The sequence below is a fragment of the Leptosomus discolor genome, chromosome Z (assembly GCF_034619465.1).
Source record: "Leptosomus discolor isolate bLepDis1 chromosome Z, bLepDis1.hap2, whole genome shotgun sequence".
NCBI lineage: Eukaryota > Metazoa > Chordata > Aves > Leptosomiformes > Leptosomidae > Leptosomus > Leptosomus discolor.
The window spans coordinates 17,768,421-17,784,046 of record NC_141419.1 but is presented as its reverse complement, the minus strand read 5'-3'; the positions used below and the strand labels follow the sequence as shown (position 1 = coordinate 17,784,046).

General features: G+C 39.6%; 1 protein-coding gene across 1 annotated transcript in view; it reads right to left on the bottom strand.

Annotated features, from left to right (window-relative positions):
• BDP1 (BDP1 general transcription factor IIIB subunit) overlaps window positions 1-15,626 on the bottom strand; it is a 61,549-nt gene that overhangs the window by 38,647 nt on the left and 7,276 nt on the right. The window contains exons 5-14 of the mRNA XM_086479479.1: window positions 15,270-15,413; window positions 14,241-14,374; window positions 13,153-13,247; window positions 12,478-12,532; window positions 11,931-12,074; window positions 11,175-11,177; window positions 10,036-10,320; window positions 9,535-9,715; window positions 8,365-8,524; window positions 5,335-5,411 (exon numbers count right to left, since the gene is read on the bottom strand). Of these exons, the coding sequence (XP_086335605.1) occupies window positions 5,335-5,411; window positions 8,365-8,524; window positions 9,535-9,715; window positions 10,036-10,320; window positions 11,175-11,177; window positions 11,931-12,074; window positions 12,478-12,532; window positions 13,153-13,247; window positions 14,241-14,374; window positions 15,270-15,413 (1,278 nt within the window). The remainder of the gene's footprint in view (window positions 1-5,334; window positions 5,412-8,364; window positions 8,525-9,534; window positions 9,716-10,035; window positions 10,321-11,174; window positions 11,178-11,930; window positions 12,075-12,477; window positions 12,533-13,152; window positions 13,248-14,240; window positions 14,375-15,269; window positions 15,414-15,626) is intronic.

Below are 15,626 nucleotides of genomic sequence, written 5' to 3'. Positions count from 1 at the left end.
AGATCCCGATGAAATGCCATGTCAGCAACCCATATCGAGGAAGTTTGTACAGAGTGCACCATCAATGTATTCCCACACATTGTCAACAATGGTCTGGGGAGGAGACGCCGAGACACCAACTGTGAATGAGGTGGCTAACAAAGTGCGACAGTATGAGGACAGTCTCACTGATCCCATGAAGGCCTGTGTCTCAGCTGTAGCTAAGGAAATTGCTGATGAAATATCTAAGAAAATTGAAAAAATGTATGAGAAACTGTCTAAGAAAGAGGATAAATCCTATTCTTCCCCTAAATGGACTCATGTTGAAGCCATTAGGAGAAGACGCTATTCTACAAGGCCAGCCTGAAGGGAACAGTACATGTCCCGAGGTTCCATGTGGTCTTTCCTGCATGAGCATGGAGAGGACATGAGTAAGTGGGATGGTAAACCTACTTTTGCCTTGCGGGATCAAGTATGTAGGCTACAAGGTAGAACAAACAAAAGAGAAAGTTCTTCTACCACAGCAATTGCTCCAGTGAATACATACCTATTTCTTGATGAGTATTGTGCTAAAAATTAGAGGAGCCCTGCCTCCAGCCAGGTGGAGGAGAGGGACAACCGAATTTATTGGACTGCGTGGATTCGATGGCCTGACACGTTAGAACCACACAAGTATAAAGCCCTTGTAGGTACTGGCGCACAATGCACCCTAGTGCCCTTGAATTGTAAAGGAACACAAGCTGTTACTATTGCTGGAGTGACAGGAGGATCTCAACAACCAACTGTTGGCAGGCTGAAGTGAGACTAACTGGGGACAAATGGGAGAAGCACCCTATAGTGACTGGTCCTGATGCTCCATGCATCCTAGGCATAGACTTTTTAAAGAGAGGGTACTATAAAGACCCAAAAGGTCATCGCTGGGTTTTTGGTATAGCACCTATAGAGGCTAAAGAACTATTAGATTCATTGCCTAAACTTTCAGAGGAGTTCACTGCTGTGGGACAGATGAAGGTTGAAGATCAACAGGTGCCGACTGCTACCAAAACAGCACATCGACGACAATATCGTACCAGCCAAGACTCACTGATTCCCATTTCTAAGCTCATTCGTGAACTTGAGCGTAAAAAGGTGGTTTACAAGGCTCATTCACCCTTTAACAGCCCTGTATGGCCAGTGCAGAAGTCTAATGGAGAATGGAGATTAACAGTGGACTATTGTGGCCTGAATGAAGTTACGCCACCGCTTAGTGCTGCTGTGCCAGACATATTAGAACTTCAGTATGAACTGGAGTCAAAGGCAGCTAAGTGGTATGCTACAACTGACATTGCTAATGCGTTCTTTTCTATTCCTATAGCACCAGAATGCAGGCCACAGTTTGCTTTCACCTGGAGGGGTATCCAGTATACCTGGACTCCACTGCCCCAGGGATGGAAACACAGCCCTACCATTTGCTATGGACTGATCCATTCTGCACTGGAGAAGGGTGGAGCGCCAGAACACCTGCAATACATTGATGACATCATTATATGGGGTAATTCAGCAGAAGAAGTCTTCAAGAAAGGTAAGATGATCACTGAAATTCTCTTAGACGCCGGTTTTGCCATAAAAAGGAGCAAGGTCAAAGGACCTGCACGAGAGATCCAGTTTCTGGGAATCAAGTGGCAAGATGGGCGCCACCAGATCCCAATGGATGTGGTTAATAAAATCTCTGCTATGTCCCCACCAACTAACAAAAAGGAAACACAAGCCTTCTTAGGTGTTGTAGGTTTCTGGCGAATGCATATTCCTGGTTACAGTCAAATTGTGAAACCTCTCTATGAAGTGACTCGAAAGAAAAACAGTTTCAACTGGGGCCCTGAACAGCAACAAGCCTTTGAACAAATCAAACGTGAGATTGTACATGCAGTATCTTTTGGGCCAGTCTGAACAGGACAGGACATTAAAAATGTGCTCTATACTGCAGCCGGGGATAATGGTCCAACCTGGAGCTTGTGGCAGAGAGCACCAGGGGAGACTCGAGGTCGACCCCTAAGATTTTGGAGCCGAGGATATAAAGGCTCTGAGGCCAACTATACCCCAACTGAAAAAGAAATACTGGCAGCATATGAAGGAGTCAGAGCTGCTTCGGAAGTGATTGGTACTGAAGTACAGCTCCTCCTGGCACCACAGTTGCCAGTATTAGGCTGGATGTTCAAGGGTGAGGTTCCTTCTACTCATCATGCCACTGATGCTACCTGGAGTAAGTGGGTTGCATTAATCACACAGCGGGTCCGGATAGGAAACCCCAATTGTCCAGGTATCTTAGAAGTCATTACTGATTGGCCGGAAGGTAAAGACTTTATAATGACACCAGAAGAAGGGGTAACACGTGCTGTAGAAGCCCCACCATATAATCAGTTGCCAGATAATGAAAAGCAATATGCTCCGTTCAATGATGGATCCTGCCGCCTTGTAGGGAATCGTCGGAAGTGGAAAGCTGCTGTGTGGAGTCCCACAGGACGAGTCGCAGAAGCGGCTGAGGGACAAGGTGAATCGAGTCAGTTTGCTGAGGTAAAAGCCATCTAGTTGGCCTTGGACATTGCTGAGCGGGAAAAGTGGCCAGTACTCTATCTTTACACTGACTCATGGATGGTAGCTAATGCCTTGTGGGGTTGGCTGAAACAGTGGAAGCAGAATAACTGGCAGCGCAGCGGTAAACCAATTTAGGCTGCTGCACTGTGGCAAGACATTGCTGCCCGGATGGAGAAACTAGTTGTCAAGGTATGTCATGTAGATGCTCACGTACCTAAAAGTCGGGCCACTGAGGAACATCGAAACAATTAGCAAACGGATCAGGCTGCGAAAGTGTTCCAAACAGACCTAGACTGGGAACATAAAGGTGAACAGTTTCTAGCTCGGTGGGCCCATGATACTTCAGGACATCAGGAAAGAGATGCAACATACAAGTGTGCTCGTGACCGAGGGGTGGATTTAACTACGGACGCTATTGTGCAGATTATCCACGACTGTGAAACATGCACCGCAATCAAGCAGGCTGAACAGTTAAAACCTTTGTGGTATAGGGGACGATGGTTAAAATATAAGTATGGAGAGGCCTGGCAGATTGATTATATCACATTGCCTCAAACCCGCCAGGGTAAGTGTTACGTGCTTACAATGGTGGAAATGACCACCGGATGGCTGGAAACATATCCAGTACCTCATGCCACTGCCCGGAATACCATCCTGGGCCTTGAAAAGCAAATTTTGTGGCAACATGGTACTCCAGAAAGAACTGAGTCGGATAATGGGACTCATTTCAAAAACAGTCTTATAGACAACTGGGCTAAGGAACATGGTATTGAGTGGGTATACCATATTCCCTACCATGCTCCAGCCTCTGGGAAAATTGAATGGTACAACGGACTATTAAAAGCTACTCTGAAAGCAATGGGTGGTGGAACTTTCAAAAACTGGGACAAGCATTTAGCACAAGCCACCTGGTTAGTTAACACCAGAGGATCTATCAATTGAGCCGGTCCTGCCCAATCTGACCTTTTACATACAGTTGAAGGGGATAAAGTCCCTGTGGTGTGTGAAAGGAATTTGTTGGGAAAAACTGTGTGGGTATTTCCTGCTTCGGGCAAAGGCAAACCCATTCGTGGGGTTGCTTTCGCTCAAGGACCTGGTCATACTTGGTGGGTAATGATGAAGGATGGTGAAGTCCAATGTGTACCTCAAGGGAATTTAACTCTGGGTGAGAACACTTAATTCTAAACTATACAGTGTTAATTGCTACATAATACTAACAGCGTTCAATAAGTGTCTTTCGGGATAACCGGAGCTAGCCTCATCGAGTGACGTCCAACAACTTCTTCGAGATGGACTTGCAGACTGTGGGCATGAACCACAACGAACTTCATGACATCTTTCCTGCCCTGAGAGACTGCTATGGAAGAATGGAAACCCATAATCATGAACTAAATAAACCTAATGAACTTTCATGTAAAAAGACAAATTATAAGCTAGTAATGAGTATGACATAAATGGTATGGAATAAGGGGTGGAATGTCCTGGTTTGGGCTAAATCAGAACTAATTCTGTTTTACTGCTTCAACTTTTCAGTTAAGTCTCCTCTAACTAATGGCATTTTCTGAAACAGCAGCCTGTTTTTCCAGACAGTGACTGCTCCTAGCAGTGATAAGGCCTGGTGTTTATAGTTGGTACCAAGGAATGGTGTGCAGAGAGGCCTTTGCTTATACTTGTTCTTATGGCGACCAAGGTCGCTGCTAATCTTGTACTGCGTGTTGGGGTGCCGGGAGTGAAAAGGGTCGCACCTACAGGAAGGAGCGAACCAGACAGGTGACCCAAACCTGACCAACAGAGTATTCCATCCCATAGACGTCACATTCAGTATAAAACTGAGAGATCACGAAGGTCTCGGTCTCTTCTCTCTTCCTCTCTTCTTCCATGGCCGACGTCCGAGGAGGACTCTGTTCTTCTGTCGTCAATCCTGATCCGTGCATCCCCGAATCCAGTGCCTGAGTCCAGCTCCTGCAGCCCGTCCCTGTCTGCTGCCTAGTCCAGCCTGGGACTGCCCCAGTGCCAGCCGTGCAGTGTGGTGGTGACGTATTGTCATCAGGGTGGGGGGAGTTGGGTTCGGTATTGGTTTTGTATCTATCTGTACATATTGTATATATTTCATTATTTCCTTATTCTTATTACTATCTTTTCTTTTATTGTTACTGTTCCATTAAAGCTGTTTTAGTTTTCTTTTCCAAACCGTAAAGTCTCTCTCTCTTGTTCTCTTTCCTCTTCCCTTTTGGGAGGGGAGAGGGGTTAGTAGAGAGCGTCTGTCATTCCTTAGTGGCCAGCCCAGCTGACAGACAGAGACCAGCTGAAGTATCTTCTAGAGAGGTGTTTCTCAACTTAGACTCTTGCACCAAGTTCCAAAGAGCTTCCAATTAGGAAGGTATGAGTACACCATACACATGATGCATACAGCTAATAAGTTCTGATGGACAACTGTGAATTTCAAAGAATATAGTGAAGTCCTTTTATTAAAAAAAAATAAAATTTCAACTTTCACAACCGAAGTTTGCCCACAAACCAGCAGAACTTCTTCAGAGAAATCTATCATTCTTACTGACTGTAGAGGGGCTAGCTTTTTTCTAAGCAACCTGCTCCCATGTAACATTTTAAATCTTAGTCAAAGCATTGCTCCTCAGTGATCAGAAAACTTCACTGAATACAGAAAAAAAGTTATCATGATCTACAATCAAGTTCAACCTGCTACGATCAATCAGAATTGTATCAAAATTAAGTAAATGCAGGTTTAGTTCAAGTACCACTGTAAGGTAAAATAATTCTACTTACGTGATTTCACACTGAGAATCACCTTCCGATGCAGTCTGCTTTTCATCTGGTCTATGCAAGCCATGTGTGTCTTTGTTCTGAGTTACAAAAAAAACCCATAATGTCATAGAAAAGAAATGATAAATGTAGAAGAACTCTTTGCTGTAGTGTAAAGAAAAGCATAAACATGATTCACAGAATGGTGGGAAGTGTCCTCTGCTCAGGCAGGACCACCTACAGCTAGTTGCCCAATACCATGTCCAGACGGCTTTTGAATATTGCCAAGGATGGACACTCCATAGTCTGTCTGGGTAACCTCTGCCAGTGCTCAGTCACCCTCACAGTGAAGTAATATCTCCTGGTGCTCAGAAGGAACCTCCTGTGCTTCATTTTGTGCCCATTGCCTCTTGTCCCATCACTGGGCAGCAATGGAAAGAGTCTGGCTCCATCTATCTTTGCACCTTCCCTTCAGGTTTTTATATAGATATTGAAGAGATGCCCCTGAACCTTCTCTTTCTCCAGGCTGAACTGTTCCTGCTCTTTCAGCCCTTCATCACAGGAGAGATGCTTCTGTCCCTTTACCACCTTTATGGCCCTCTGACAGGCTGTCTCCAGTAGGTCCATGTCTCTTATACCAGGGAGCCCAAAACTGGTCATAGCACTCCAGCTGTGGCCTCATCAGTGCTGACCAGAGGAAATGATCACCTCCCTCCACCTCCTGGCAGTGCTTCTCCTAAGGCAGCCCAGGATACCAGCAGCTTTCTTTGCAGCAAGGGCACCTCACTGGCTCAAGTTCAGCTTGGTGTCTACCAGGACACCCAGGTCCTTTTCTGCACAGCTGCTTTCCAGCCGAGTGGCCTGGAGCATCTGTTGGTGCCTGGGGTTGTGCCTCCCCAGATGCAGGACTCTGCACTTATTGAACTTCATGAGGTTCCCGTCTGCCCATTTCTTTGCCTTTTAATTGGATGAAGCTGATAAAAAACTCCTTAGGCAGTAGCAGCTATCATTATGTTCCAGGACTAATATTTAAATCACTTTCCTAGAGAGCTCTGACCATCATTCTGAAAATGAAAAAAAAAAATTGACAACACAGCAAACTAATCACAATTACAGCAAAGATTTTATGGAATCTATTTAGTGAATTAAGGTAAAAGCCTACCGCATAAAAACATTATTACTTTATTTACCTCTTTAATAAAATTAACAGAATCATGTTTCACATCACTAGTTGGTTGGGTATTTCTATTTTTAGGCCAGTATATACTTTTAAAGTAAATTAACCACAGCAGAGCAAGAGAATTATGTCTTTTGAAATTATCAGTTTTAGAGATTATTATGCCTTTTTCTCATGTCAAACAGCCATAGTTAATCAGCCAGAGAGCTTAGTTACCCATACTACTGACACCACTATAATAGGCTGGTGTATACAGCACATTGCCCTGTTAAGTTCATTGATTTTGAAAAATATTATTCCAACTAATATTAGGAGATTGAGTTCTTACAACATTTCCAACTACAGGCATTTAGTATTTGTGAAGATCCTAAGTAGCTGATTTGCCATTGAGATTAAGATATTATTTTAGGTAACAGAATCTAAAATAAAGGCCAAAGGACAAATAATTTGCCCGCCACATTAGGGAAACACTAACACATAGAATTTCCTAATCACCACAAACTTTAGCCATAAGATCATTCTCCATCTGAGAAAGCACAAGAGAAAGTAATTAATTCCCTCTCTGCACAAGTCTTTAAACAGTATGATATTAAGATCCAAAAATTACAATGATGCAAAGACAGAAGGATGATCACAGGAATTGAACTTTTTCTACATGAGGATAAATGTAAGACTAGGACTCTTCTGCTTGAAAACAATTATTATTGGAGAGAGGAAAAAGTGGCATTATAAACAAGAATAGCTTAGAGAAGATGAACAGGAAAATCACAAAAATGAACAGAACATAATAATGGAAGTCCAGTGCATCTTAAACTACCAGGCATAAGGCTTAAAACAACCCAAAGAAAACACTTTTTTATCAAGTGAGTAATTAAAAGGAATGAACCCTCAGCTGCAGTATGCAACTCATCACAAAAGTTACAGATGGATGCAAAAAAGCAGCTAGACAAACTCATGAGTAAGAGGTGCATCAAGGGCTTCAAAAGAAGCCAGATGCAATCTCAGGAGGTTTCCAAACTGCTGGACATGATTAGAACACAGCCAAAGAAAGATTATTCAATTGTGGCCCAGTGTCTTACATCTTTCCTGAAACACTTCTTGGCAGCCAGTACCAGTGGACAAGACCTCATGAATGTTTATAAATACATAAAGGGGGAGTGTCAGGAGGACGGAGCCGGGCTCTTCTCGGTGATGGCCAATGACAGGACAAGGGGCAATGGGTGCAAGCTGGAGCATAGGAGGTTCCACATTAACATAAGGAAAAGCTTTTTCCCCGTGAGGGTGGCAGAGCCCTGGAACAGGCTGCCCAGAGAGGTTGTGGAGTCTCCTTCTCTGGAGACATTCAAAACCCACCTGGACGCGTTCGTGTGTGATCTACTCTAGGTGGTCCTGCTCTGGCAGAGGGGTTGGACTAGAAGATCTTTCGAGGTCCCTTCCAACCCCTAACCTTCTGTGATTCTGTGAGTTTGCAAAGGTTTCGATTCTGAGGCATTACAAACAACCCAATGCTCATTCTGCTTAAACCAGTTTCCAAAATTGCGCTAGTAAGCATATGGCAGCAAAATCTTGCTCCAAGGTTTTACTGTTGATATTGTACTGCTTCATTTTTGAGTAATTAAACTGTTCTGCTGTTTAAATTGTCTATAAGATAAGCCAGGCATGCACAGTAAACTCTCTGAATAAATTAAGTATAATAGACAACCCATTAAAGACACCCACATTGACAGTATTTACATTTTAGTGACATTCTCAGGTTTGTTGCCTTTTTTCCACCTAATGGTAAAAACAACGTAGCAACACAAAAAATTTGAGTTACAAAAGCAGTTTTCATGGTAAAGAGGAATATCTTAAATAAGAAAACTACAAAAAAAAAATACCTTTGTCTCTCTAGTTTCTTCAGATTGTCTTTCTTTGCTTCCAGTATTTGAAACCAGTAACTCTGAAATCTGGCTTTCCTCTGATGCATCATTTCTAATATCTAGGGTTCTCAGTTTAGCACATTCTGTTTCTAGCATAACATCATTGCTATCTTCAAAGCTGAAATCAATAAAAGCATATAAACCCACTATATTAGGGTATTTCAATAAAAAGGCTATTATTGTTTATAGATAAAGTTGCACAGAAAACCTATGCAACTTTGTTATTAAATATCTACATGCGTTTCACAGTCTGAAAAGTTTTAGTGATGTTTGCACGATATGAACTGTAAACCAACTTTTGTACTTTGCAATGCTAGTACAAAATGATGTTAAAATCCCATCTGAATATTCCAGACTAGGTCATTTTTTAAAACGGACTTTACTACTACAAACACTGTATGCAGAAACTTTTTTTTTTCCCTGATGTTCTGTAACCATCTACGTGGAGTCCAAAGACAAATACTGTTCCTTTGCATGCTTCCAATGAGGTACTAAAGCACATAAAAGTTTCGGGGAATCTGTATGAAATAACAGGTAATTACAATACAACTAAACACAGCAATTAACATGTGAAACTCTGAAGTAGCACTAACAGCTTCATAATGACTTTTTACGTTTACCACTTTCTTATATAACAAGTTTAATAAAACAAACATTCACTTTATTTCTAGTAAAACAATGCCCAAAACTGAAACCAAAAGCTCACCTACTACCCAGGTTCTGCACAAATAAAGTCCAAGCAACATTCCTTTCCCACAAGAACCATCTTATTAAAACCAGATATAAATTCCACGCATATAGCAACACAACCACATTACGAAACAGTGCTTTGAGAGATATATTAGGAGTTAGGATAAGCTGATAGTCTTCAGGAACACTCTAAAAAAACAAAAGTGAAAGCAGTTTTGGATGGGATTTTAGTATTAATGTAAATTAATTTTGCAAGGGCAGCCCCCATCAGGGCAGAGAATATATTGAGAGTGTAAATTAATTCTAACGGTCCTCAGAAACCAAAAACCTACCCATTCTGTGCCAGGTAACATGATGGTAAGCATGAATAAATAAAAGCAATATTAAAACTTCAAACTATTTTTTTATTTTGCCTAAGCTTCCCATTGTAAACATTACCTGCATAAATTTACATCACTTTCTCTCTCCATTATGTCATCCACTGGTAAACAGGACTCTGATCTCTCTTCCTCTGTAACAGCAGTCTCATCTTGTTTTCCTTCAATAACACCATCCAGTTCTTCTCCACAGGTAGTATGATCATCATTGTTTGCATCACATACCACTTTTTTTTCTGTTACTGAATAAGAATTAAATCAATTTGGACTTCTAGGCAACATCTTAGAATTCCAGTTCTCAGATCCTAGCTACAGTGAAGCAAGAGCTAATTTAAGACAAAAAACCCCAGTAGAAAATGCGTAAGATTTAAGAGAACTGTTCTCAACTAAAATAAAATATTTAGATTTAGTACAAAAGCTGATTTTGAAAGGTATCGTTCCACAATCTCCCAATGCAGGTCAGTGACATAAATCAAAACCCAAGTTCTCATTTTTAAGTTTGCAATGCCTTTTTATAAAATTTGTATTTGAACATTTGAAAGTGAGCATTTTTGCCTCTTACTTTTCTTACAGGATTTCCCTTCTTCAGCAATTTTTGAAGGGTCAGCCATTTCTTCTGGAAGATTTCCCACTTCCTGTTCAAGCTCATCTTTCCTTTTCCTCTTTCTCTTCTTTTTTGCTAACATTGGCTCTATTGCAACCTGTTCTTCTTCCTGTTCAGAAATGCCCAAAGATTCCTCATTTTCTTTCTCAGCTGTCACAGCATCTGCTTCTGTTTCTGCGTCAGAAATTCTGGCTTCCTGAAGATCATCTTGATCATTAGTAGCTCTTGTGCTGGCAGCTTTTGCTATTGAGACAATATGGTTCCTAGTTAACCAGCTGTTGGATTATTAGGAGCCATAAACTGCAAAGGTATTTCCACTAGTAACATCTTAGGAATTGATAGATCACTGCCAATACACTGCCACACATATGATTAGGACCATGAGAATTCAGTCACTACTTAGCAGAAAAGCTTCAACATAGATTAACTTCAACACTAAACACGACACACATTCTGTATATGTGACAACACTTCACCAGGTTAAAGCCAATACAGGGATTAAAGCCAATTTAGTACATGTTCTTGTTCCTATACTTGTTATCAGGTTACACAGTCACGTCTGGATCCAGGAAAAATAGGCATTGCTATTCCTGAAAAGAATTATCATATACCTGAAGAAAGAGGTGATGACTGTTGCAGAAAGTATGCCACGAAAAAGTAATTTTGATCAATAAATGTAGTTAATCATTCTTATTTACCTAAGAAAGCTGAATTATTATCCAGCTAATAATTCACAAGTTCTTTCCTGGGTTTAACAAATTTCTAAAATTCTTCTCCCTCCTCTTTTCAGGACATTTTGTCTAAATCTTATATTTATGCAGAACATCAAGAACCTTTCCCTGTCTTTTTTATTATTCTTATCCCCTGTGATTAAGAAATCCAGAATGCAACAGAAGTAGAAAAGCATACTCACATTGCTTTACACGTCAAGTACTTTTAATCTACCATTGAAGTCTACAAACAGAATTTCTGTATCCGGCTCTAAGTCCTAATAGGTGGAACATTTTACTTAATCAAATCTGAAATTACGGCTGTAGAAAAGCAGCAGCTATGTCAATTTTAAGAATTAAACAGTAATGTTGCTTTTTAGCTAGCACCACCTTTAAAAACTTTGTTCTCTTGTTTGTTCCACAATACCACTTACAAGAAAATGTGGAACAAATAAGTCACTAACGCCACAGACTTATGAGGAAATTTATGAAATTTATGAAATTCAGCATAACTGTTTTTAATTTAAGCACATCTATGAAAGGTCGTTTCACAGGTACTGAGGTAATAAGACACTATAAGGTGATCAATACTAATTAAACATGACCTTTAGCCTTTATCTTGAACAGACCAGAAAACTAAAACAACTTCTACAAGAGTCCCTGAAAAGAATCACACCCTTCAGATTTAGGGAGTCAAACTATAATTAAAGAAGAAACAGAACGCTTAGAAGAAGATGGGTTTGAATGTAAGAAAAAATAAAATTAAAAGTCACAGAAGAGCTTGCCAAAAATATGGTTTTAGCCCAAGGATTCTAAAAGTGAATTCGTTAGCAACTCACAAAGACAGTTATCAACTGTTAAATCAGAATACCCTGTTTAGAATATTAGTGCTTCAGACTGTGGAAGAGCACTAGTGTCTGTGGTCTCACAGTCCCACCCAGAGAAAACGCACTTCAGGAAACTGGCTACTACCAATCATTACCATCCCGCACATCCGTAAACTACACCTGAAAAAGTTATGCTATGCAGCCAGGATCCTCTTGCCCTGTCTGGAACAGGGAAGGAAAAGATTCCCTGTGTGATTTTTCCTCCGCTAGCAACATATTACTGACCACTGCTCTGTAATGCTTTCTTTTGAAGTACCTTTTGGCTTCTTCCGAGGCCTTGATGGCTTCTTTTCTTTTGGCTTCTGGCTTTTAATAGTCTTTTGCTTCCTCTTTTCCTCATCTGCTAAGACCTTCTCAAGCAGCTGGGCAAAGAATTCAAAATCAAAGGGCCGCTTCTCTTCTATCAAATTAAAGCAAAGAAATAGAAAATATTTCAAAGTTGACAATTTCTCCAAAAATTCACTGTAAAATAATCAGTGGTACATGTTGTGACACTAAAAAGCAAGGTTATATAAATTTAAACAGAGAATTCTTTTTGAAAATACTACCTGTATCACTTCAGTAAGGACAAGAGTGGACACATATATGGATTATAGTAGCTTGGTTTAAAAAAAAAAAAAAAGTAGTAAAAAGGTAACAGTACTTAGCTTCGAAAATTTAGGAAGTGACAAATACATGAATTGTACCACAGTATCACATAATGTAATAACATGCTGCTCTAGGACTTACATAGCTCATTCAAGTAACACACAAAGCCTTTAAGGATTCTCAAAGCAGTTTACTTGTACATCTATTTTACTTACTGAAAGCTTTGTCTATCCTCCATCCATTAGCTTTTTCCTCACGTTTGAACTTGTTCTAAAAGTAAAGGTACATTTGCCTTTTTCAGTAAGCAAGAAATGCAACAATATGTTGTATGAAATGGCAGATCAAGATAAGCCTTCTTCAATGTCACAAAATTTTCTACCAACTAAAGTTGCTGAAAGTTACAAGCACGCTCACTGAACACAAGTTTGTAATCAATTTTTAAATATAAAATCTGTTACCAATAGATATCATTAGTCATATTTTTTTATTATTTTCAACATCTTTGTCCGTACTTCTAAGTAAGGACAATCTAAGTAGGGTTTGAAATATCAAAGGTTTCCCCAATTGGGTATCACAAAAGAGGGAACACAGAAGACCTTCACCAAACATGCGCTTAGGCTTAGCAGCATCCTTCAACTAAAATAAAATAGAGACAAACTTTGTCTAGGTACGCTAGATGTACTAGATATGTTGATTGGAATTCAACCCAGCATATTAATGTTTCAGATACTTACTACCTCTCGGAAACAGGTACTAAAAAAACCCACTGCTACAAAGACAATTAGCATCAAAATTACCAGTACTAATAGAGGAAGCATAGGAATAGCAAATGAGAGGCAGATAAGTAAAAATAGATGGTTAATTGCTTTATCGAGTGCTTTAATTTTTACCTTAATTTCTGCTCTGGCTCTATGAGGAAACAGCCGTCCAATCAAGGAAAAGTCTGTTCCTACCATACTGATAGCTAAAAAGAACATGTCTGTTTCTGGAGGGGAAAAAAAGAAAAAAAACAAACCACACACACTTAAGTATTTAGTTAACCATCCTTCTTGCCATCTAAAATAAAAACACCTTTCCAATTTAACGCAACGAGATCGCTAACTCTAGAGGTTACCTACTGTGGCTGCAAGTTCAACAAAGGACGTGTGCTATTTTACCTAAGTACCTCTAATAACATTTGCTGAATGAACTATTAACAGAAAGAACTATCATAAAACTGCAGAATTTGAAATACGTTTTGTAAAGCTAGTAAATCAAAGCTAACCAACTCCAAATTGTCAACGTTCACTTTTTTAACTGAATACAACCACAAACAGAAATCAGAAAAAAGTATGTGTAAAAATACCATCTCCATTATTATTTATTAAGAGGGAAAGAGTGCATTGCAAAAGCAGCACAGTGAATTCTGAAATTAATTTCTCCTTCCATGGTTGCAAAAAAATATAAAAAATATTTCGAATTGTAAAAAGTCTTGCACAGTGTTGTCAGTCTAGAGATAATAATCAATACACAGCAGGCATAAAAAACCCAATGCACCCACTCAAAAACACAGCTGTCTATTGTGCACTGAAACCACATAGAGACGGATTATATTATTTATTCCTGCCCACGCTGGAAGAATCAAGTAAAACAGCTGTTCAGAAGTGCTAACTCTTTCATATAGAGCTCAAATATCTGGACACCAGAATCCAAAATTATGCTTTTGATAAGGCAGACGATCATTTCCACAGCATCTAAACATCCACCACAAAGAAATCACAGGCAGCCTGCATACCATAAGGCACTAGATTTTTTAAACATCCAATTTTCACAGTAAACATCCAAGCTCTGCTTTTATAAGAGTTGGAGGATTGAGACTACGTTACACATATACAGATCCATTTCCTCCACTAGAAATAAAAATTGTTGAGTACAAAGAATAGACGGAAAAGTAAGATTTTTCTGCAGACTCAAAACTTGAAACCAAAAATATACTTGCCTTTATTTGACCATGGTTTTGTGTAAAAACTTTTCCTGAAGCTGGAATATGTAGTCGTAGAGCCACGCTCAAAGATGGGATCATTTTCTTCTACAACACATGGACCTTTCGTTCTTAGCACCTCTACAGTTAAACTGGAAAAGTAAATACAACAAGAAACTTACCTGAAAATACTGCTAACAAGACACATAGTAGACGTCTATAAGCCAGCTATTCAGATTTTTCCTGCCACAAGACAGAGTTTGTACTGTGTAATCGGGTTTAATAATTACATTAGCATGTAATTTAATGGGAGAATGCAGCAATAAATCATTAGCCTACTCAACCTGTGTAAGATTATTTGCTTTTCTCTTTTTATAGCATATAGTACACACAGACATAATTAAATATCTTCTTTTAAAAATAAAAAAATTGTCTTCTTAACATTCAAGAAAATTATTTTGCAAAATGACCAAAGCCTCTCCGTATTCCTTTAGAATACTTTCAAATTCTTTTACCAGGACTGCTCTATCATTACACATTGGCCTAAATTTCATGCTAATAATACATTTGGGGAACTCAATAATTTGATCATCTTTAATAATTTGATAAACCTTTAAAAAGCCATATCCTAAGCAAAGTTACTGAAAACACCGGCTGCTAAATAAAGCAGCAACACGCAAGGTGCAAAGCTGGATCAAATCACACTGGCCACTGAGTAACAGCAGACACATCTAACTGTGAGAAACAAGTTAACTAAATAGAAGACATATGGAAGTTTCACAAATACTCAGTATTCGTTCACTGTAATAAAATACAACATCTTACTCTCTACCTTCTTTTCCAAATACATTTCTCATAGAGAAGGTTTGCCACTACTGAGATGCAAATAACTGCTGTTCATATTCTGCCACATGTTTGCACTGTTTCCTGAGTTAGGATAGCTCAGCTCTCAATACACTCAGGTTTGCCCCTTCCAAAGTAATTGCTTCCTATTCACAAACTAAGCAGCAACATAGTATATATTGTCTGTGAGCCAGAATTTGTTACCTTTCTTCGTCCAAAATAATTGAACCATCTTCTGCTACTTTCACACGAGGAACTAGAAGTGGACCGTCCTGACTGTCCTCCCCATTCTCTTCTTCCTCCTCCTCATCGTCATCTTCATGATCAGGACTACTTTTGTCTTCGTGTCTACAATTTTAAGAGACCAAGCAAAAATACTACTTTTGTTAGTGTTTTGAATTGCTGCTCTGTATGCCAGACATTCAACAATTTAACTAATCACCCAGCAATGCAACTCACCAGCAAGTTAGTCAATACATAAATTCAGGAATCTGCTTGTCATTCTGTTGTAAAATGGACAAATCCAAAACCATAATTTTGCAAGCAAAATGCTCTTTAACC